We start from the raw sequence: 22036 nt of genomic DNA on the forward strand, positions 1-22036 counted from the left end.
ATTTTGCTTACTCTATTGTTTCCAGAACTTCCCCTAATCTGTCTGTCTGTCTGTCTGTCCGTCCAGAAACAGTCTTGCTCTCTCTTCATTAAGTCACTCTGTGTCTGACCCGGATTCAGAGGCAGCAGGAAGCTCAGACCAACACGAAGTCAGCAACAGTCGTGCCCTCAAACGTAGCTCTGCACCTGATCACAACACCACCTTCTCACCCAGCCCGGCCAAGCGGCCCAAAGCTCCGCCCTTTGAGAGCTCTGAGCAGTCTGAACCTGCTGACCCGACTGCTGACTCCGCCCCTGACCTCCCGCCCACAGCCAGGTCTAAAAAGCGACGTTTGGCATCTGAACATCCTACTAGCAGGACACTAAACAGGAAGAGTGGGACGTGCCCTGCCACCAGCTCCTCTCACAAACGCAAAAAGGCAGACACCCCATTTTGTTCCTCTTCTTCCTCCTCATTCTCTTCCTCCTCTTCTTTTTTATCCGGCTCGAGCAGCGAGCAGGCCGGCCGCTCATCCAAACCCTCCAAACTGGCGTCCAAATCGGCTGCCTCGGCCAAATCCGTGACCGACTCTGCCTCTTCCTCTTCTGCTTCTTCTTCCTCCTTTACTTCCTCTTCATCCTCCTCTTCATCCGTAGTGGTTGCAGGTGCCAGCGGCTGTGCCCCGCCCTCACAGGGCGCCCGGCTCAAGCAGGGTAAAGATCAGAGCAAGTCGCGGCGCTCTCGCTCTGCCTCTTCGCCTTCTCCTCGCCGCAGCAGTCGTGATAAAGAGCACAGCAAATCCAGCACAGCTGCCTCTAAATTCGATTGGACGAGCCGCTTCAGTCCCAGAGTGAACTTGCCGAAGCCCAGACTCGCCCTGCCTGGATCCTCCAAACCCGAAACTCCATCAGGGTCCAGCAAACCCGGCCCGAGCGGACTGCAGGCCAAACTTGCCAGTGAGTGTCTCTCTCTCTCTCTCTCGCACACACGCACGCACGCGCCAAGGAGTTTCATCCTCAGTAACCCTTCACTTTTGTAGATTCCTTCTAAACTCGATGCTATCGTGTTTATATAGCATGCCGTCACTGCGCTGCTGTTCTACATATCTGAGTGGAGAACAGAATGAGTGATTTTCGAGATGGCAAGTCTCACACGGTGATGGAAATGAGCATGTATGGTGAAGCTGAATCCTGAATGAGAGGCGGTCAAGTTATATGCCCTTTACCTCCTAAGGCCCAAGCTGTTTTTTTAACATGCATTTTTTATTTCTCTTTGCTATTTGGGCTTATTAGAACCTGATTAGAATAAAAACTAAGCATCATCTTTTGATAGGATGTACTTTTAGAGAAAAAGTATGTCCACATATGTGGATTCTTGTTCCGAATTTCCATAAAGTGCTGTCCACGCATGTGACTGCTAAGCCCTAGGAGGTTAAAGTCAACTTAAACTCTGCTTTCTGATGTTAATCTCAATACACAATACACAGTGGGAACAACTAGTTTTTCCGGTGTCTGTCAGAGCCACGTTACCAGAATTTTTTCAGAAGTGATTGGAGTAAATCCTGATGTAAAACTTTCAGGGTGACTCAAGAGAAGGCATTCAGGCTAAATGTCAGACATGCTCATTAGAATATTAGCCCACACCCAGACAGCTTAGGTTTGTCTATTCAGTGTACGCAGTGATAAATGCCATATATACACACACACATGCGCGCGTGCACACGTGTGTGTGTGTGTGTATATATATATATATATATATATATATATATATATATATATATATATATATATATATATATATATATTTTTTTATTTTATGTAATATAGGATTTTTTTTTTAATTATTTGCGCCATAATATTGAGATGTAAAGGAATAAAACACCACAGGGGCTGCTGTTCTAGGTAAATAATCAGCGATGGGGAGGTGTGATGCATGGCTGCCACCACAAAGTTGATTATGTTCCTCTAACAGCAGACCCTGTGGTGTTTTGTTCCTTACATAGCTCTATATGATGGCTTGCAAAATTTGTTGGAGCTACGTTCTGAATTGTTCCATTTAAATCTCAGCAACTTCTCAGTGATTCATGAATAAATTAAAAATGAAATGACACATTGTTCTTTTAACCATCTATAGGTACATCAGATAATGTTCAGGAGACAAGTTAGGTCCTGGTGTTGCTTTTATATTTATTGCAGGTGGGCGATCTGGTAAAAAAAATCATGCAGTATCATTTTATTTATTTTCAGGCTGGATCACGATCCACAATCTTATTGTGATTATTTTTCATGTTTAAGAATGATTTGCATGTTGATGAATAGTAACGCCAACCTAATTCCCCTTAAAAAGGATATTTCCCTTATACAACTGTAGAGAAAGAACGACACTAGGTCAAAGTAGCGTTTCAAACAAATTTGGTTAAAGTGCGCTTCCAAATTGGGTTGGGAACCGAAACTCGGTTGCAAATTAGAACTGTATCCAAAATGCCAAGTAGTGGTTACCTGTTTTTTTAAAAAAAAAAAAAAAATGTTCTGCAATTAAAATTTAACTATTGAAAACAAAGGTTACATATCTACAAAGATGTCTGCAGCTATCCAAATGTATACACAGGGTTCCCCCGTGTTCTGAAAAATATTCTCCCCTTTTTTTCCTTGAAAAATAAAGTCCAATAAGTATTCTTGTCTTTTTTCTTAGGACCCCCCCCAAGTTACCGGCTTATCAAAGTGGACTGAATGCAGGTTTATACCAACCAAACTGGCACAATTCAAATATTTGTACAGATACAGCTAAGCCTCTCCATTACATATAAAATTTGGTCTCCACTCCAGCCTCTAATAAGAGAGACTTGATTTTGGGCACCCTGTGCACCATCAAGCTAAAATAAACCTCTTTTTAGTTTGAGCTTATTTCAGGTTATTTTAGCATGGAATTATTTGAAAGATGTATTAGGACTTCCTTTAGCCTTTACTTCAACACACAACTTGATTTACAGTTGGACACAGTTGAGAAGAATCTGGGAACAAACAGCAGTGAAGGAATGTGAATTTCCCATCGCTTTACAAACTGAACACACTGCGTTTTTCATCATACGTTGGTTAGCCCGGGGCGTTTCTATTCTAGCTGTTGAAGACACCAGGGGTTAAGTCTGGTTTTCCTGGGGCTTGTTTGTTTGTTTGTTTATTTATTTATTTTTTATTTTAAGGGAAATTGGTATTGACAGGTTGGGGTGGTTATATCGCATTCAAAGGTTATGGTATCTTTATTACTGACTTGCACTGCTCTGGTAATTCACTTCAGTTTCTGTCTCATTATTAACACCCATAATGTCTCAGGAAACTGAGGCATGTGTCAGTTGACTTAAAGATCACTAATAAAATTTATCAGTTTAATGAAATATGTAATTTCTCCCTCGTGCATCTTGCAGGACCAGAAAAAGACAGATTCTAAGCGACATTATGTTGCACCATTCAAAATCCCAGATGACATCCAAGTCGGTTGTTTTTGATTAATCTTATTTATTTAATTTAATTTTATTTTTTTTAAAGGGCAAAAATACCCAGGGCTATAGCCCTGAGTGACGGGGCCTAATGACTATGCCGCCCAAAACATGGCTCCTTCCAGTTGCTTGCTGCAGCTGACAGCACTTGCACTTTGGCAGGTTTTTTTTTTTTTTTTTTTTTTTACATTTTTTAACTTTTTTAAACTGACCTCTGTATTCCTGACGCTGTCTGATGTGCTGGGGGGCGGTAGAGGCTCTGTGTGCCTCCCCCGTGGCTATTTCGACCCTTAAATCATCTTCAGTGCTTGAAGAAGCTCGCCCCAAAAACTTCCTTGGTTTATTCCATTTGAGCCACGGTGTACCTCACTGCGTTTAACTTGTACCCTCAGAAATGGATTAATCAACATTTAATTCTATGGAATTGTATTGTCCATTTGAGCCACGGAACCATTTGCTCGGTTCACGCAGAGATTACACCACCACACCAGGCCGATTTTAAGACGCATTGCGATTGGTTAAAAGCTTGGTGCTCATTCGGTCATTGTGTAGTTGATTTTTATTGGTTGCAAACACATGCTCACTGTTTGTTTACACTCTGGCTTCCTGCCATCTCTTCACTGGGGTTGTAGGGATTTGTGGAGGGATTTCTAGAAAAGTTGACTTATGATAAGTATCTTCGTAACTGCTAGTAATTTTCTCTTCGTCACTGATGGGTTGTTCGTCAATGACTATTGTGACAAGCGCCAGTGGGAACTCTGTATACAGCATGAGAACAGGAGATTCTGTCGTGGTGGCTGCTTCGCAGTGGCTCCAATGGGATTTCAGAATAAAAGTCCCTGTGACACTTGATTTGTACCTTCAAGCGGGATTTCAGATTAATGGGGCTAAAAAGTAACTTCAGTCCTCGGTTGCTACTTGGGTCAGTATCCCTGAATTCTTAGTGGTCCAGGCCAAAATAGTGGCCCTTAAATTTCCTCTAGTCGAACATAAAAATTTAAAACCATTTTTACTTTAACACCCCACTGTGTAACTTGTACGCCCAGAAATGGATTAAAGGGGAACTGAAGGCAAATTTTTTAAAGATCAAAATTCTGTCTCATTTTATTAAATATAGGAATGCATTTTTGATCGCTATTTTGTCACTGTTATGAGTGTTTGAAATGTGCTATGTAATATATCCGTCTGTCAATGCAATGGTCGTAAGCAAGATTCTTTGAGACCTGTGCGAGACATTGTAGGGTGGAAATAAAACACAGTGGAAATTGGATTAGATTCACTTTATTCATCTCACATCGGGGAAATTCACGTGTTACAGCAGCAAGAAAATGTCAAACAGATAACAAATAAAACTGAAATAAAAATTAGACAAACGAAGGATTAAATACAGAGGGCTATTTGCATCATCTACCGTGAAAAAGTATAGAAAAATTGCCTTATTGAGAGGCTTGGAAAAATTGCACATTACAGGTAGACTCACATATATATACATTTTATATATATATATATATATATATAAAATCATTATGCATAAAAATAATTTAGGGCCTATATTAATTGCATCGATGAGAGATGGCAGAGGTAGTAGTGGTGAAGTAGTGCAAATATAACGACAAACAGGTTATTGGTGCTATGTTAGAAGTTGTGGGTGTTATACAGTCTGACAGCAGCAGGTATGAATGACCTGCGGTACCTCTCCTTACACCGTGGGTGTAGCAGTCTACTACTAAACGAGCTGCTTAAAGCCCCCGCAGCCTCATGTAGGGGGTGAGAGGGGTTATCCATGATTTGAGGTCAGCTTGGCTAACATCCTCCTCTCACCCACCACCTCAATGGAGTCCAGAGGACAGTCCAAGACTGAGCCAGCCCTTCTGACCAGTTGAAGTTTCTTCCTGTCCCTCTCTGAACTTCCACAGCCCCAGCAGACCACAGCATAGAAAATCGCTGATGCTACCGCAGTCATAAAAAGTCCTAAGCAGTGTCCTGCACACACCAAAAGACCTCAGTCTTCTCAAGAAGTGGAGACGACTTTGGCCCTTCTTGTACAGGACATCTGTGGTGTTAGTCCAGTCCAGTTTGTTGTTGAGGTGAACACCCAGGTATTTGTACTCCTCCACGATCTCAATGTCCAAACCCTGGATGCTCACTGGTGCAATTTGAGGAACCGTCCTTCTGAAATTGATCACCACCTCCTTTGTCTTGCTGGCGTTGATGCGCAGGTGGTTCAGTTCGCACTAGGCGACAAAGTTGGTGATGATCTCTCTCTACTCCAGATTGTCCCCCTCTGACACATGTCCAAATCAAACCGTGTCCGAAATCGCTCACTCGTTCACTCCTCCCTATATAGGGAATTACTATATAGAGGACTATATAACGAGCTCGGTGGTAAAATGAAAAAACGCTTTTGGACACTAGTCCGTTGTGCTGGTATTTACGTCATTACTGTCGCACAATTAAAACGTGCCAGATCAGCCGGCTGGTGGGTTTTGAAAATAATAAATAAATGCGTGCGTTTTTGTGATACATACTATACTGAGCGCATTTCCCACATTTAATCAATGCAAAGTCCCTGCATCTTTCAGTTCTTTTAAATCAAGGCTGAATACTTTCTTCTTTGCTGCTGCCTTTTATTAAATCAAATCTGAGACTTTGGTTTTCTTTGTGTTACCACAATGCATGATGGGATATATTGAAGAAAGAAAGCACAACTTTTATTCATCATACTTGTGAAATTTCCTCTCTGCATTTAACCCGTCTGAAGCAGTGAACACACATGCGTGCACACGTGAGCAGTGAGCGCGCACACATACCCAGAGCAGTGGGCAGCCATGCTAACAGCGCCTGGGGAGCAGTTGGGAGTTAGGTGCCTCGCTCAGTGACATCTCAGCCCAAGGCCGTCCCATGTTAACCTAACCACATGGCTTTAGACCGTAGGGGAAACCGGAGCACCCGGAGGAAACCCACGCAGACACAGGGAGAACATGCAAACTCCACACAGAAAGGCCCCTGCCGGCCGCTGGGTTCAAACCTTCTTGCTGTGAGGTGACTGTACTAACCACTACACCACCGTGCCGCCCTGGTTAGTAACCATCGTTGTATACTATTTTTTGTGATGCATTGTGGGCTACTTTGAATGCACTATATAGGGTGTGAATAATCCTCACTAAGGTTTTGGACAGCACTACAAAATGGCGTCCCCACTATATAGTGCCCTATATAGTGACTAGGGAGCGATTTTGGACCCAGGGAAAGTGACCAATATCTTCCAACGTTGTCAAAAGACGCACGCGCCCTCTTTCGAATGCTGATGTAATCAAGCCGGAAGTTTTGTTTTGTTTTTGATAGCAATCAGGAAAATTTGAAAAAAGTAGGCAGTAATCGTCATTTAAACTCGTTTTTGTGCAGTATTTTGTTTGGAAAACAGTTTTAAAAATGGCGGCACTGACACCGGCCATCTCGCGTTTCGAAGTCTTGCACAGGTCTCGTGAAGATCGTGCGGATAAGCGACGCCTGCTGTGGACCAAACGAACTAAATTCAACATGGCTAAAAACGGAACAGGCCAATAATCATAATATTTAATTGCAATTAGTTGCCAATACGAGTCACGATGTAAGGTTACTAAAACTGAAAACGTAATTGAATAACATGTTAATTAAGAAATAAAGCAAGTTTAAAAATGACTTCAGTTCTCCTTTAATCAGCATTAATTCTATGCAATTGTTTAGATATTGTACATTATTCAAACATTACACTCCATTAGTCAATTAGCTGACTCTTTTTTTATTCAAAGTGACGAGCAATAAGTTCATGCAGCCGAGAGAATCCAAGAGCAACCAGGGCTGAAATACTAGTGTAAACAAATGCCGTCCATTATCTGGAGTGATCAGGGTAGTTCAGAAGTGGAAGAAGCTCAGACAAATACATAGACAAGGAATTATTTAAGTATGGTATGTTTTTATTGTTACCGTATTTTCTGGACTATAGAGCGCACCTGTATATAAGCCGCATCCGCTCTATTTTAAAAAATAAAAATAAAAAAAAAGATATACAAGCCGCACCGGGCTATAAGCCGCAGATATCTCATCTCATCTCATTATCTCTAGCCGCTTTATCCTTCTACAGGGTCGCAGGCAAGCTGGAGCCTATCCCAGCTGACTACGGGCGAAAGGCGGGGTACACCCTGGACAAGTCGCCAGGTCATCACAGGGCTGACACATAGACACAGACAACCATTCACACTCACATTCACACCTACGGTCAATTTAGAGTCACCAGTTAACCTAACCTGCATGTCTTTGGACTGTGGGGGAAACCGGAGCACCCGGAGGAAACCCACGCGGACACGGGGAGAACATGCAAACTCCACACAGAAAGGCCCTCGCCGGCCCCGGGGCTCAAACCCAGGACCTTCTTGCTGTGAGGCGACAGCGCTAACCACTACACCACCGTGCCGCCCGCCGCAGATATCTATGTTGAAAAATTAGATATTTACTGCATGTACAGAACAATTTTGTACTGTAAATGTACATGTATGTACCTGAACAGATTCTTTCCGAACAGTGCCTTTTAACACGGCAGCAACTTTGCTGATTAAAACGGCACAGAACCAAGAGAAAATAACCGGTATTTATTTACCTTCATTTCTCCTGTGTTTGAAACCACAAGTCACTTTAATCATCTTCGCTGGATTTGAAAATAATTACCAGTTAGTAATTTGTTGTGCGTGTTCTATCTGCTAAAGATCTGCTAATTCTTCTTTGCATTGATTTTTCGTCTATCTTATTTTTGATTCTACTTCCGGTTAGAGCGCCCCTAGCGGTGGAAGAAAAATCCACAGAATAGCCGCACCTTTGTATAAGCCGCATGGTTCAAAACCTAGGAAAAAAGTAGCGGCTTATAGTCCAGAAAATACGGTACTTGTCCAGGGTGTACCCCGCCTTTCGCCCGTAGTCAGCTGGGATAGGCTCCAGCTTGCCTGCGACCCGTAGAACAGGATAAAGCGGCTAGAGATAATGAGATGAGATATCTGTTTCCAAAATTTGACAGCGTTTGCATTAAAATGGTTAGCCTACGCTTCTCTGACTTGGCTTTTGTTTCTTGAGCCTATCCTTGACTTGCAAATGACGTCAAAGCAAAATAGAAACCCAGATGTCGGCCATGTTGCTGGATATACAAATGTGGGCTCAAGCAACATTCCATACAAAACGTAGTCACGCGTGTGCAACTCTGTTTTTCCACTGCTTTAAGCATTCTTTTAGCTATGCCATATCTTTGTGCTGTATATGGTTGTGGTCACAACAGTACTTGTGACCATGGCACGTTCTGAATTTTTTTTATTTAAAAATTTTTAATTTATTTTTAATTCCGTCTGTGATTCGGAAAGAGGGCAAGGAAACGCTGAGGCTTAGTACGGACAGGAGACGAGGGGATCAGGACACTTTGTCCAATGAGGATTTCATCCAATAGCTAAGGCATTCCGTCCAAAGCCTTTTTCATACGCACTATCAATTATTTTATATTTCAGGTATTCTGGTGTTCGCGAATGAAAGCCCTGTGAGAGCGCTGCTTCACGCCTAAAGATTTAATATTATCCAGCTGGCTTTAAAAATTGAATAACTCTGCCAACAGAGCTCGCAGCGAAGCCAAATTTGACTGGCACCTCCCTCCAAGCCTCCCCCTTGGAAAGCGCATGGTCTCGGGTTGGTAGGACTGCGCCTCGGCCCAGGATTCGCAAACGAAGCCCCTGCAAGAGCGCTGCTCGGCGCCTAAAGATTTAATATGATCCATACTATGACGCTCATTTGCTTTACAAAAATGTGTTTTGCTTCGGTCAAATTCCATTGAGAATGCCTCCTTTTTTTTTTTTTTTTTTTTCGAACAAACAAATACCTGAAATATAAAATAACTGATGGTGCGTATGAAAAAGGCTTTGGACGAAGTGGTCATGGGACAAAATAACCTGTATTTGTACTCAGTGGTCAGTAGAAGTGTCTTCTCTTCAGAAAAGCCTGACTTTTTTTTTTTTTTTAAATAATGTGGGTCAAAACCACACAGCTATCTTTGCTCGATCGTTTGAATTGTGGTAATAATACTGAGAAAATTCAGCATTGCTTAGACACACTTTCAGCAGCTGCCATCCTAGTTGCTTTGTATATCCACCATCATGGCGGACGCTCATGACGTGGCACGTTTTGATCACGTGGTTGCAAGTCCTCTATACGTCTCATCTCATTATCTCTAGCCGCTTTATCCTGTTCTACAGGGTCGCAGGCGAGCTGGAGCCTATCCCAGCTGACTACGGGCGAAAGGCGGGGTACACCCTGGACAAGTCGCCAGGTCATCACAGGGCTGACACATGGACACAGACAACCATTCACACTCACATTCACACCTACGGTCAATTTAGAGTCACCAGTTAACCTAACCTGCATGTCTTTGGACTGTGGGGGAAACCGGAGCACCCAGAGGAAACCCACGCGGACATGGGGAGAACATGCAAACTCCGCACAGAAAGGCCCTTGCCAGCCATGGGGCTCAAACCCAGGACCTTCTTGCTGTGAGGCGACAGCGCTAACCAATACACCACCGTGCCGCCCTCATCTATACGTATTGAGCCTATATGGTATTTGGCAGATGCTTTCGTCCAAAGTGACTTGCAATATATAAACATTACATTATTAGTAAACTAATACAATCGCTCGACTCTGAGAGAGCCTACATTCCGGATGATAGCTGCTGCAGGATTGATCCCCCCCCCCCCCCCCCCCTTTTTTTTTTTTTTTTTGTTCTGGCTAGGCTCAGCCTTTAAGCAAACAAACTCGCCCTCTCTTTCACACAATTTTGCCAATTTTATTACTGTGTAGATAATTGTACACCTCCGTGCTTTTGTAGTTCTTTAGCTCCTCGTCATCAACACTCACTAAGAATAAAATAATTGACAATGCCAACGTAGCTGGCATTGGACCACAACTTCACGTCGTCTACCCATTCCGTGACGGTAGACAGATAGGGCACTTTGATCATATCCCCAGAGCACGTCAGAAAATCGGACCTGTGTAACTATCTTTGAGCTTACCTACGTAGTAGTTGGCGCGAGTTACAGACACACAATGGAGCGGAAGAAAGATCCTGGCTTTTGCTATGATGCAGCAATGAATCATGGGAAAGGTCAGAGTTTGGGAAAGTCGTGTGCTGTGTCGGAAATCGCTCGCTCATTCACTACTCGCTATCTAGGGAATCCTCTATAGAGGACTATATAGTGAGCTCATCGGTAAAATGGAGAAAAAAAAACACCCCTAAACTTTTGGACACTACTCCACCGCACCGTTATTTACATCATTACTGTCGCACAATTAAAACGTGACCGATCAGTTGGCTGGTGGGTTTATCAAAATGATAAATGCAAAGTACTTTGCGTCTTTCAAGAATCTTTCAGTTCTTGTAAATCAAGGCTGAATGCTTTTTTTTTTTTTTTTTTTTTTTTCTTTGCTGCTGCCTTTTATTAAATCAAATTTGAGGCTTTTTGATTACTTCGCTCTGCACTGTAACTTTTATTCTTGTATTTTGTCTTATTTTAGCTTATTTCTATTCTCTTACTATTTTTAATTGTACTTGAGTGTCCATTTGTGTTTCTTCCGCCATCCATTCACCCCAACACGCGCGCTTATTGCCATTTTTGCACCACAACTTATAAATTTGTCTCATGCCTATTGTCGTAGGGGAAAAACAAATTACTGCTATACTCAGTCTAAAATACATAACGCTCCGTATGAAACCACTTTTGGGCAATTCCATGTAAATGTCAACCTCACCATGCAAAAATAAAGCAACATGTAATACATCAAAACCACTCCCAGAGATATCACCTAGGCCTGTATTTTACAGATGTGAACAAGTTGAACCAATTTGTCACAAGAATTGTTCCCTTTGCCTTCAGTCTTTCTTATAATGTAAACCCCAAGCTAAAATCAACTTTGATCATGTACAATTCTATATTATTGCCACAAGCCACAGAAATGTATGCTAAAATCCACAAAACAGCAAAACAATAGCCATCCTAAATATTATTTAAGAACTTTGATAGTTTTAGCTGATATTTAGAGAGTTTTTCAAAGGGTTATGGTGGTTAAATTGCTGATTTTTCTAAACATATGCCATGTCTATTTCAGACGCGTCACATCCATAACGGAATTTTGTCACATCCATAACGCTGACTTTTCCTTCTGAAACTCTGCATGAAATACAAAATATTTTAAACAAAGATTTTTTTTTTTTAATATTCACCTTGGACCCCTCTATCAAATGGATATCTCCATTTCGACATTAGGTTTACAATTTCAGAGTTTGATAAAAATGTACAGTCACCCAAGAAAAGTGATACTTTTTCTGTCACATCCATAACGCATCTTTTATTGGCATTTTCTGGCATGCCCTAGATGTACTATGGGAATTGTTCTTGTTCTATCACTTCTCCAGTATGGTACAGCCTTAAAATACGCAACACCTGTTTAAATACTGGGAGACAATAAAACATGCGCTGGGTCTTTTTTTTTTTTTTTTTTGCCATTTTGAGTTCAAGTGTCGCGTCCATAACGCTGGAATTGCTCTTTTACAGCTTTTCTTTCAGCTTGACTGCAATGCATGATATTTTGTTTGGTTAGTGACCATCAGTTCTACACTACTTTTCATGGTGCGTTGTGGGATACTATGACTGCACTATATAGGATGTAATAATTCTCACTATACATTCGGACAGCACTACAAAATGGCGAACTCGCTATATAGTCCACTGTATAGTGAGCAGAGAGTGATTTCAGCCGCAGCAGTAGAGATCATGGAGCATTCTGAAAAACTCCAGAACGGCTTTGAATTGTACACTTTAGAACTCAACTTTTACTAGTATTCACAAACTTAGTTGAGGAAAGAAAAGAAAGGTCCTCCAAGGAAGGAAGATTTTTTTTTTTTATATAATTTGATTGCAATTATTTTATTTATTTTTTTGTACTTCTCAAAACATGGTCGCCTTTTGGGCAATCGAACCTCAACTTGTGGTGGCCCTTGTCAGTTTTTAGTTGCCACTAGAGACCATGCGACTGCCAAATTTCAACCCTGAATTAAAGGTGTTTTTTGTGTTTTTATTTATTTTTTTAATTTGCAGTAATTTTTAAATTGCATTAATTTTAAAGGCCACCTGTGGGTTTTTATTTATTTTTTATTTTTTTTTTTTTAAATATGGACACAAGAGTTTTAGTGGGAAATACACCACTCATTTTTCATACGATCTGCATCCAGGACATTGAGTAACACTTTTTTTTCAATATTTTACTTGTGAGGAAATCGATGAATTGTTTTGATAAATGTGGATACTTTTTAAATTATTTTTATTTGTGAATGTGTCCAATATAATTAAAAAGGAAATCGCACACTGACTTGAAAATATTAAGTTTATCGTCTCGTGGGGGAAAAACTTTTATTTTTCCATATGAAATGCATCACCAATCTGAGTGACATTTAAATAATATTGGCTGGCTTTTTCTCGTGGTCTGTCAGATATATTCCATTCAGCTAGCATGATACTGAACGAGTCAAAGACTAGTAGCTGAATGGAATATATCTGACAGACCAAGAAAAAAAAAAGCTATTGTTATAATACGTATACATGCACTCTTCATATCAGTATTCTCGAAGGCCAACGCTAGCATACCCGTGACTTGGTGCTGTTAGCACGGCAGTGCAGTTACCTTCCAGCCGGTGTAGTGATCATCAGTTGTGTTAGCGAAAGCTAATAAAGCAGTGCTATCGAGAGCAAGTAGCACAGGCTCACGACCGAGAAACTAAGATTTCTGTCTCCAGACTCCTCTTCCATGTGCACTCGCCACAGTATTTTTATTTTTCATTCAGACGCAAGTATTCATTTCCCTGTGTAATTCACTTGGTTACTTTTAAAATAAACAACTACACACAATGGAGCAACCTGGCAGCCAAAATTCTCTCAAAATCTTCAGTTTTTAAAGAAGCAAACCTGGCAGCCATGTTTGTTTGCAAATTGTCACTGTTGCTTGCTAGCGCAGAAGTTTTATGTCTCCGTGTGTCTCTTCCAGCACGTCTTTCTCTTTCCTGGCAAACACAAATGCTTCAAAACATGCGCAGCTGAAAAGTTTTCTCATTGGATATTTGCATTAGCTCTGTGTGACGTGTCTTGACCTACATGCAATATCGTAACAATATTGCACGCTCATTCTCCATTGGGTAGAGTGGCATAATATGAGGGTAAGTCAAAAAGTTCTAAGACAGGTGTTATGATTTCAAAAGGTGTGAAAGACATCCCCCAGAATTCTACAAAGAAGGAATTCTCTGATGGAAACACCGATTGCAGAAGTGTTTAGACTTAAATGAAGGATATGTAGAGAAATAGCTTTTATTTTCATAAAGATTTTTTCATTTTGTCTTAGAACTTTTTGACTTGCCCTCGTATATGTAGGATAAGTGATAGGATATTATTGCATGCTGTCAAACCAAATGAATAAAACCTGCTAGAAGAATAGAGTACATGGTTTTTATTCTATGGAAAAAGTGTCCTGTATGTATAATTAAATAATTGGCTTTTTTTTTCATGGTAGATCAGATATAATCCATTCAGCTAGCATGATATTGAACGAGTCAAAGATGAGTAGATGAATGGAACATATCTGATATCTCATCTCATTATCTCGAGCCACTTTATCCTGTTCTACAGGGTCGCAGGCAAGCTGGAGCCTATCCCAGCTGACTACGGGCGAAAGGCAGGGTACACCCTGGACAAGTCGCCAGGTCATCACAGGGCTGACACATAGACAACCCTTCACATTCACACCTACGGTCAATTTGGTCACCAGTTAACCTAAACTGCATGTCTTTGGACTGTGGGGGGGGAAACCGGAGCACCCGGAAGAAACCCACGGGGAGAACATGCAAACTCGGCACAGAAAGCCCCTCGCCGGCCGCTGGGCTCAAACCCGGACCTTCTTGCTGTGAGGCGACAGCGCTAACCACTACACCACCGTGCCGCCCCCACATATGATATACCACGAAAAAAGCCTTTATTATACATCCACATTCGATGGAACAATTATACATTTTACAAAAAAGGTGTGGGGGGGGGTAACTTGTCAATATTGAATGCTGAATCTGATTGAATGTAATTCAGTGTTCTGTCAATCCAATGTACAAAGTCAAAGTTCTAACAGTAAAAAGGGTACAAGTCCAAAAAGCCTGAACAACTCCTCCACTTATATACAAGCTATACACAGGTTGACAGTTCAAGTTCAGAGTTAGTTTTGGTAGCAGTTAATTGCAAGATTGCAGTTTAAAACAAAAGGGCTTTGCTGAGTGAAGTCTACGAGTGAAGTCCTTTTGTAAAAGTCTCCGTCACTTTTCCTCACCTCCAAGTAGAACTTTGACAATATTTCCACTATTGCTCTCTTTTCCAGTTTTTCGATCTCCTCCGTTGGTATGTTTTTCCTCTTGTAAATATGCATGAAGAATATCCAGTGAAGTTTTGGTAGCCTTTTGGGTGTCCAGCACATCTGTCTCTGTAAATCTTCCACTTTTAATGAGGGAAACCTCGTGGCCATGTTTGTGTACAAACTGTCAGTCACTCACTAGCGCAGAAGTTTTACATCTCCAATGTGTGTCTTTTCCAGTTTTTTGTCGTCCATTGGTATGTTTTTCTCTTGTAAATGTATTTGAAGAATATATAACGAAGTTTTGGTAGCCTTTTGGGTGTTCAGCGCGTCTTTAGTTTGTTTATTTATTTAGTGCTTAACCCGAGCACTGAATTAGCCCCATCTTCTCTCTCTCCCGGCTGACAAAGGAATGTTTGTGTGCATGTGCAGCAGAACTTTGTCATTTGGATATTTGCATGAGCTATGTGATGTGTTGTCTTGGCAACGTGTAATATTATAACAATATTGCACACTCATTCTCCATTGGGGAGCGTGGTGTGATAGTCAAGCCGGAAAGTCTGCACACCCCTTTCACCTTCTCCACGTTTTATTACGTTACAGACTTATTCTACAATAGAGTGAGTTAATTTTTTTTCGTCTCATAATTCTACACAAAATAGCCCATAATGACAAAGTGAAGGCAGGTTTTTAGAAAATATGCAATTTTATTTTAGTGACCAAAATGGGTTATTTTAGGGTTACATATCTGTACACGCCCTTAGCCTAATACTTGGTTGATGCACCTTTTGGCAGCAATTACAGCCTCAAGGTGTCTTGGGAAAGAAGCTACAAGCTTGGCACATTTGTTTATGGACATTTTTGCCCATTCCTCTTGGCATATCCGTGCAAGCTCTGTCAGATTGGATGGGGAGCATCAGTACACAGCCATTTTCAGCTCCTTCCACAGATGTTCAATTGGATTCAGGTCTGGGCTCTGGCTGGGCCACTCAAGGACATTCACAGACTTTCTCCGAAGCCACTCCTTTGTTCTCTTGGCTGTGGGCTTCAGGTTGTTATGTTTTGAAGGTAAACCTTCGCCCCAGTCTGAGGTCCAGAGCACTCTGGAGCAGGTTTTCTTCAAGGATCTCCATGTACTTGGCTGCATTCATCTTTCCCTCTATCAGGACTAGTCGCCCCATTCCCGCTGCTGAAAAACATCCCCACATCATGATGATGCCACAGTCATGCTTCACTGTAGGGATGGCATTAGCCAGGTGATGAGTGGTGCCTGGTTTCCTCCAGACATGATGCTTGGTATTCAGGTAAAAAAGTTCAATTTTGGTTTCATCAGACCAGAGAATCTTGTTTCTCATGGTTTGAGAGTCCTTGAGGTGCCTTTTGACAAACTCCAAGCGGGCGGCCATGTGCCTTTTTTTTTTTTTTTTTTTTTTTTTTTAAACTAAGGAGTGGCTTCTGTCTGGCCACTCTACCATAAAGGCCTGATTTGTGGAATGCTGCCTGGATGGTTGATCATCTGAAAGGTTCTCCCATCTCCACAAGGATATGCTGGAGCTCTGGTCAGAGTGACCCTCGGGTTCCTGGCCAAGGTCCATCTTCCCCAATCGCTCAGTTTGGCCGGGCGGCCAGGTCCAGGAAGATTCTTGGTGGTTCCAAACTTCTTTCATTTACAAGTGATGGTGGCCACTGTGCTCTTTGGGACCTGTAAAGCTGCAGCAATTTTTCCGTACCCTTCTCCAGATCTATGCCTTGACACAATCCTGTTTCTGAGGTCTGCAGATAATCCCTTTGACCCCATGGCTTGGAGTTTGCTCTGACATGCATTTTCAACTGTGGGACCTTTTTAAATAGGCCGATGTTGGCAATCCCCAATCATGTCCAGTCAATAGAATTTACCACAGGTGGACTCCAGTTAAGTTGTAGAAACATCTCAAGCAGTGTCAGTGGAAACAAAATATACCTCAGCTCACTTTTGGGTGTTCTATCAAAGGGTGTGCACTTGTGTACATATATTTTGATTTTTAATTAATTCGCACAAATGTCTAAAAACCTGCTTTCACTTTTGTCATTGGCTATTTTGTGTAGAATTTTGTGACAAAAATGAATCCATTGTAGAAAGTCTGTCATGTAATAAAATGTGGTGAAAGGGGTGTGCAGACTTTCCGGCTTGACTGTACATGTGGGATAAGTCAAGTTTATTTGTATAGCGCTTTTAACAATAAACATTGTCGCAAAGCAGCTTTACAGAATTTGAACGACTTAAAACATGAGCTAATTTTATCCCTAATCTATCCCCAATGAGCAAGCCTGTGGTGACAGTGCCAAGGAAAAACTCCCTCAGATGACATGAGGAAGAAACCTCGAGAGGAACCAGACTCAAAAGGGAACCCATTCTCATTTGGGCAACAACAGACAGCATGACTATAATATTAAGTTTTAACATGTCAGTTTCATTGATGTTATAAACTCTTCATTGATGGAAACTTGAGTGCAAAACTGTTCATGACAACTGCAGTCCTAAAGTTAGCAAGTCAACTGTAGTCCTCAGCCATAAAAGCATTACTGTAAGAGTCCAGAGCATCCTCCAGGTGTGACTTTCAACTGTCCTCATGGGGCCGTCCTCCACAGGAGCGATGCGATGAGACTCCAACCAGACACAGGGCACCAGGATGGATCAAGCAGGTCCGAGGAGCAGAAGAGGTCAGCATCTCGATCCCAGGACCAACATGTAATTCAGAGGGACAGATTTGGGGAGGAGAGAGGGAGAGAAAACACAGGTTGTTAGGTATGCCCAGTGTCACCTGAATAAGTAGGAACAGTATACATATTGCACGGAGTACAAGCAGGGACTCCGGCAAATAACCATGACAACATAACTAAAAGGGGAGAGCCAGAAGGTTGCACAGGCATGAGGGAGCCCCGGGACATAAAGCAGCCAGCCACCACACCGTCAACAAACTCGAGTGAGCAAGCGAGTGGGGACTGACAGCATCCATACATCCCAGTTTACCAAAACACTCTGTCTGAGGACCCTCCAGATCTACACCTTTACCTCATAAACACCATTAACAAAAGGCTTTACTAAACAGAGAGGTTTTCAGCCTAGACTTAAACACTGAGACTGTGTCTGATTCCCAAACACTACTTGGAAGGCTGTTCCATAACTGTGGGGCTTTGTAAGAAAAGGCTCTGCCCCCTGATGTAGCCTTCAGTATATGAGGTACCAGCAGATAGCCTGCAGCTTTTGATCCAAGTAGGCGTGGCAGGTCATAGAGGAGCAGAAGTTCACTCAGGTACTGTGGCGCGAGACCATTCAGTGCTTTTAAAGGTCAATAGTAGTATTTTATAATCAATACAAAATTTGATTGGGAGCCAATGCAGTGTGGATAAGACAGGTGTGATGTCATATTTTCTAGTTCTAGTAAGGACTCTTGCTGCTGCATTTTGAATTAACTGGAGCTTGTTTATGCATTTATTGGAACATCCAGACAGTAAGGCATTACAATAATCCAACCTGGAGGTAACGAAAGCATGAACTAGTTTTTCCGCATCACATAGTGACATTAAATTTCTTATCTTAGCAATGTTTCTGAGATGAAAGAAAGCTATCTGGGTAATGTTATCAATGTGAGTTTTGAATGAAAGACTGGGGTCAATAATCACTCCAAGGTCTTTTACTGCTGCACGTGAAGAAGCAGAAAGGCCATCCAGAGTTACTGTGTAATCCGAAAACTTACTTCTAGCTGCATGTGGTCCGAGTGCAAGTAATAAGCATCCAGTGTCTAATGTCCTTCACACATTCTTCAATTCTATTAAGCTGGTGTCTCTCATCAGGTTTTGCAGAAACGTACAACTGTCATCAGCATAACAGTGGAAACTAATGCAACCTCAATTCCAAAAAAGTTGTGACACCGTATAAAACGTAAATAAAAACAATGTGAAGACTTGCAAATCATGGAAACCCTAGATTTCATTGAAAATAGTACAAAAACAACATATCAAATGTTGAAACTGAGATTTTATTTATTTTTTATTTTTTTAAATATATGCTCATTTTGAATTTGATGTCAACAACATGTTTCAGAAAAGTTGGGACAGGGGCAACAAAAGACTGAAAGTTGCATAATGCTGAAAAAAAATTTGGTTAATTGGCAACAGGTCAGTAACATGACTGGGTACAAAAAGAGCATCCCAGAGAGGCGGAGTCTCTCAGAAGTAAAGATGGGGAGGGGTTCACCGCTCTGTGAAAGACTGCGTGGGCAAACAGTGCAACAATTTAAGAATAACAAACAACAATGTAAAATTACAAAGAATTTGGGGATCACATCTACGGTACATAATATGAAAAGACTCGGAGAATCTGGAGAAATCTCTGTATGCAAGAGACAAGGCTGAAAACTGACGTTGGATGCCTGTGATCTTCAGGCCCTCAGGAGACACTGCATTAAAAGCAGACACGTGTCTGTAGTGGAAATCACTGTATGGGCTCAGGAACACCTTTAGAAAACCATCATCTGTGAAAACAGTTCATTCCTGCATCCACAAATGCAAGTTAAAACCAGATATAAACAATATCCAGAAACACTGCCGCCACCTCTGGGCCCGAGCTCTTTTATGATGGACTGAGGCGAAATGAAAAATTGTCCCGAAATTTTTAGAAATTCTTTCTAAAAATCATGGACACCACGTCCTCCAGGCTAAAGAGGAGAGGGACCATCCGGCTCATCAGTGCACAGTTCAAAAGCCACCATCTGTGATGGTATGAGGGTGCATTAGTGCACATAGTAGCTTGTACATCTGGGAAGGCACCATTAATGCTGAATGATGTATACACGTTTCAGAGCAATATGCTGCCATCCAGACAAAATCTTTTTCAATGAAGGCCTTCCTTCTTTCAGCAAGACAAACCGCTTCCTGACAATGTTAAAACTGCATGGCTTTGTAGGAAGAGAGTCCGGGTGCTAAACTGGTCTGCCTGTAGTCTAGACCTGTCTTCCGTTTAAAACATTTGGTGCATTATGAAGTGCAAAATATGACAAAGGAGACCCCGAACTGTTGAGCAACTGAAATTGTATATCGGGCAAGAATGGGACAACATTTTTCTTTCAGAACTACAGCAATTGGTCTCCTCAGTTCCCAAACGTTTACAGTGTTGTTACAAGTAGAGGTGATGCAACGCAGTGGTAAACATGCCCCAGTCCCAGCTTTTTTGAAATGTGTTGCTGACCTCAAATTCAAAATGAGCATATATTTTTCAAAAAACAATAAAATTTTTCAGTTTCAACATTTGATTTGTCTTTGTACTATTTTCAATGAACTATTGTTTCCATGACTTGCAAATTATCGCATTCTGTTTTTATTTACATTTTACACAGCATCCCAACTTTTTTGGAATTGGGGTTGTACAATGTTTATGAAAAAAAAAAATATATATATATATATAAACAAACCCCGATTCCAAAAAAGTTGGGACAAAGTACAAATTGTAAATAAAAACGGAATGCAATATTTACAAATCTCAAAAACTGATACTGTATTCACAGTAGAACATAGACAACATATCAAATGTCGAAAGTGAGACATTTTGAAATTTCATGCCAAATATTGGCTCATTTGAAATTTCATGACAGCAACACATCTCAAAAAAGTTGGGACAGGGGCAATAAGAGGCTGGAAAAGTTAAAGGTACAAAAAAGGAACAGCTGAAGGACCAAATTGCAACTCATCAGGTCAATTGGCAATAGGTCATTAACATGACTGGGTATAAAAAGAGCATCTTGGAGTGGCAGCGGCTCTCAGAAGTAAAGATGGGAAGAGGATCACCAATCCCCCTAATTCTGCGCCGACAAATAGTGGAGCAATATCAGAAAGGAGTTCGACAGTGTAAAATTGCAAAGAGTTTGAACATATCATCGACAGTCCATAATATCATCAAAAGATTCAGAGAATCTGGAAGAATCTCTGTGCATAAGGGTCAAGGCCAGAAAACCATACTGGGTGCCCGTGATCTTCGGGCCCTTAGATGGCACTGCATCACATACAGGCATGCTTCTGTATTGGAAATCACAAAATGGGCTCAGGAATATTTCCAGAGAACATTATCTGTGAACACAATTCACCGTGCCATCCGCCGTTGCCAGCTAAAACTCTGTAGTTCAAAGAAGAAGCCGTATCTAAACATGATCCAGAAGCGCAGACGCCTTCTCTGGGCCAAGGCTCATTTAAAATCGACTGTGACAAAGTGGAAAACTGTTCTGTGGTCAGACAAATCAAAGTTTGAAGTTCTTTATGGAAATCAGGGACGCTGTGTCATTCGGACTAAAGAGGAGAAGGACGACCCAAGTTATCAGCGCTCAGTTCAGAAGCCTGCATCTCTGATGGTATGGGGTTGCATTAGTGCGTGTGGCATGGGCAGCTTACACATCTGGAAAGACACCATCAATGCTGAAAGGTATATCCAGGTTCTAGAGCAACATATGCTCCCATCCAGACGACGTCTCTTTCAGGGAAGACCTTGAATTTTCCAACATGACAATGCCAAACCACATACTGCATCAATTACAGCATCATGGCTGCGTAGAAGAAGGGTCCGGGTACTGAACTGGCCAGCCTGCAGTCCAGATCTTTCACCCATAGAAAACATTTGGCGCATCATAAAACGGAAGATACAACAAAAAAGACCTAAGACAGTTGAGCAACTAGAATCCTACATTAGACAAGAATTGGTTAACGTTCCTATCCCTAAACTTGAGCAACTTGTCTCCTCAGTCCCCAGACGTTTACAGACTGTTGTAAAGAGAAAAGGGAATGTCTCACAGTGGTAAACATGGCCTTGTCCCAACTTTTTTGATATATATATATATAAAAGAAAAAAGCATTTGACCCAAGACAGAACCTTGTGGAACACCAAACTTTACCTCAGTACGTCTAGAAATATCACCATTTATATCAACATACTGATAGCGATCAGCGAGATAAGAGCTGAGCCAGGAGAGGGCTGTTCCCTTAACTCCCACAACATTTTCTAGTCTATCCAGAAGAATGGAATGATTAATGCTGCACTAATGGCCCTTTTCCACTACCCTTTTTCAGCTCACTTCAGCCCAACATGGCTCGCGTTTC

General features: G+C 41.6%; 1 protein-coding gene across 6 annotated transcripts in view; it reads left to right on the forward strand.

Moving 5' to 3' along the window:
• The window catches only part of trip12 (thyroid hormone receptor interactor 12), a 167863-nt gene that overhangs the window by 32024 nt on the left and 113803 nt on the right, over positions 1–22036 (forward strand). For all 6 annotated transcript variants that reach the window (XM_060923554.1, XM_060923558.1, XM_060923555.1 and 3 more), the window contains one exon: positions 67–935. In XM_060923554.1, coding sequence (XP_060779537.1) covers positions 67–935 — 869 coding nt within the window. The remainder of the gene's footprint in view (positions 1–66; positions 936–22036) is intronic.

Source organism: Neoarius graeffei, chromosome 6 (assembly GCF_027579695.1).
Source record: "Neoarius graeffei isolate fNeoGra1 chromosome 6, fNeoGra1.pri, whole genome shotgun sequence".
Classification (NCBI taxonomy): Eukaryota; Metazoa; Chordata; class Actinopteri; order Siluriformes; family Ariidae; genus Neoarius; species Neoarius graeffei.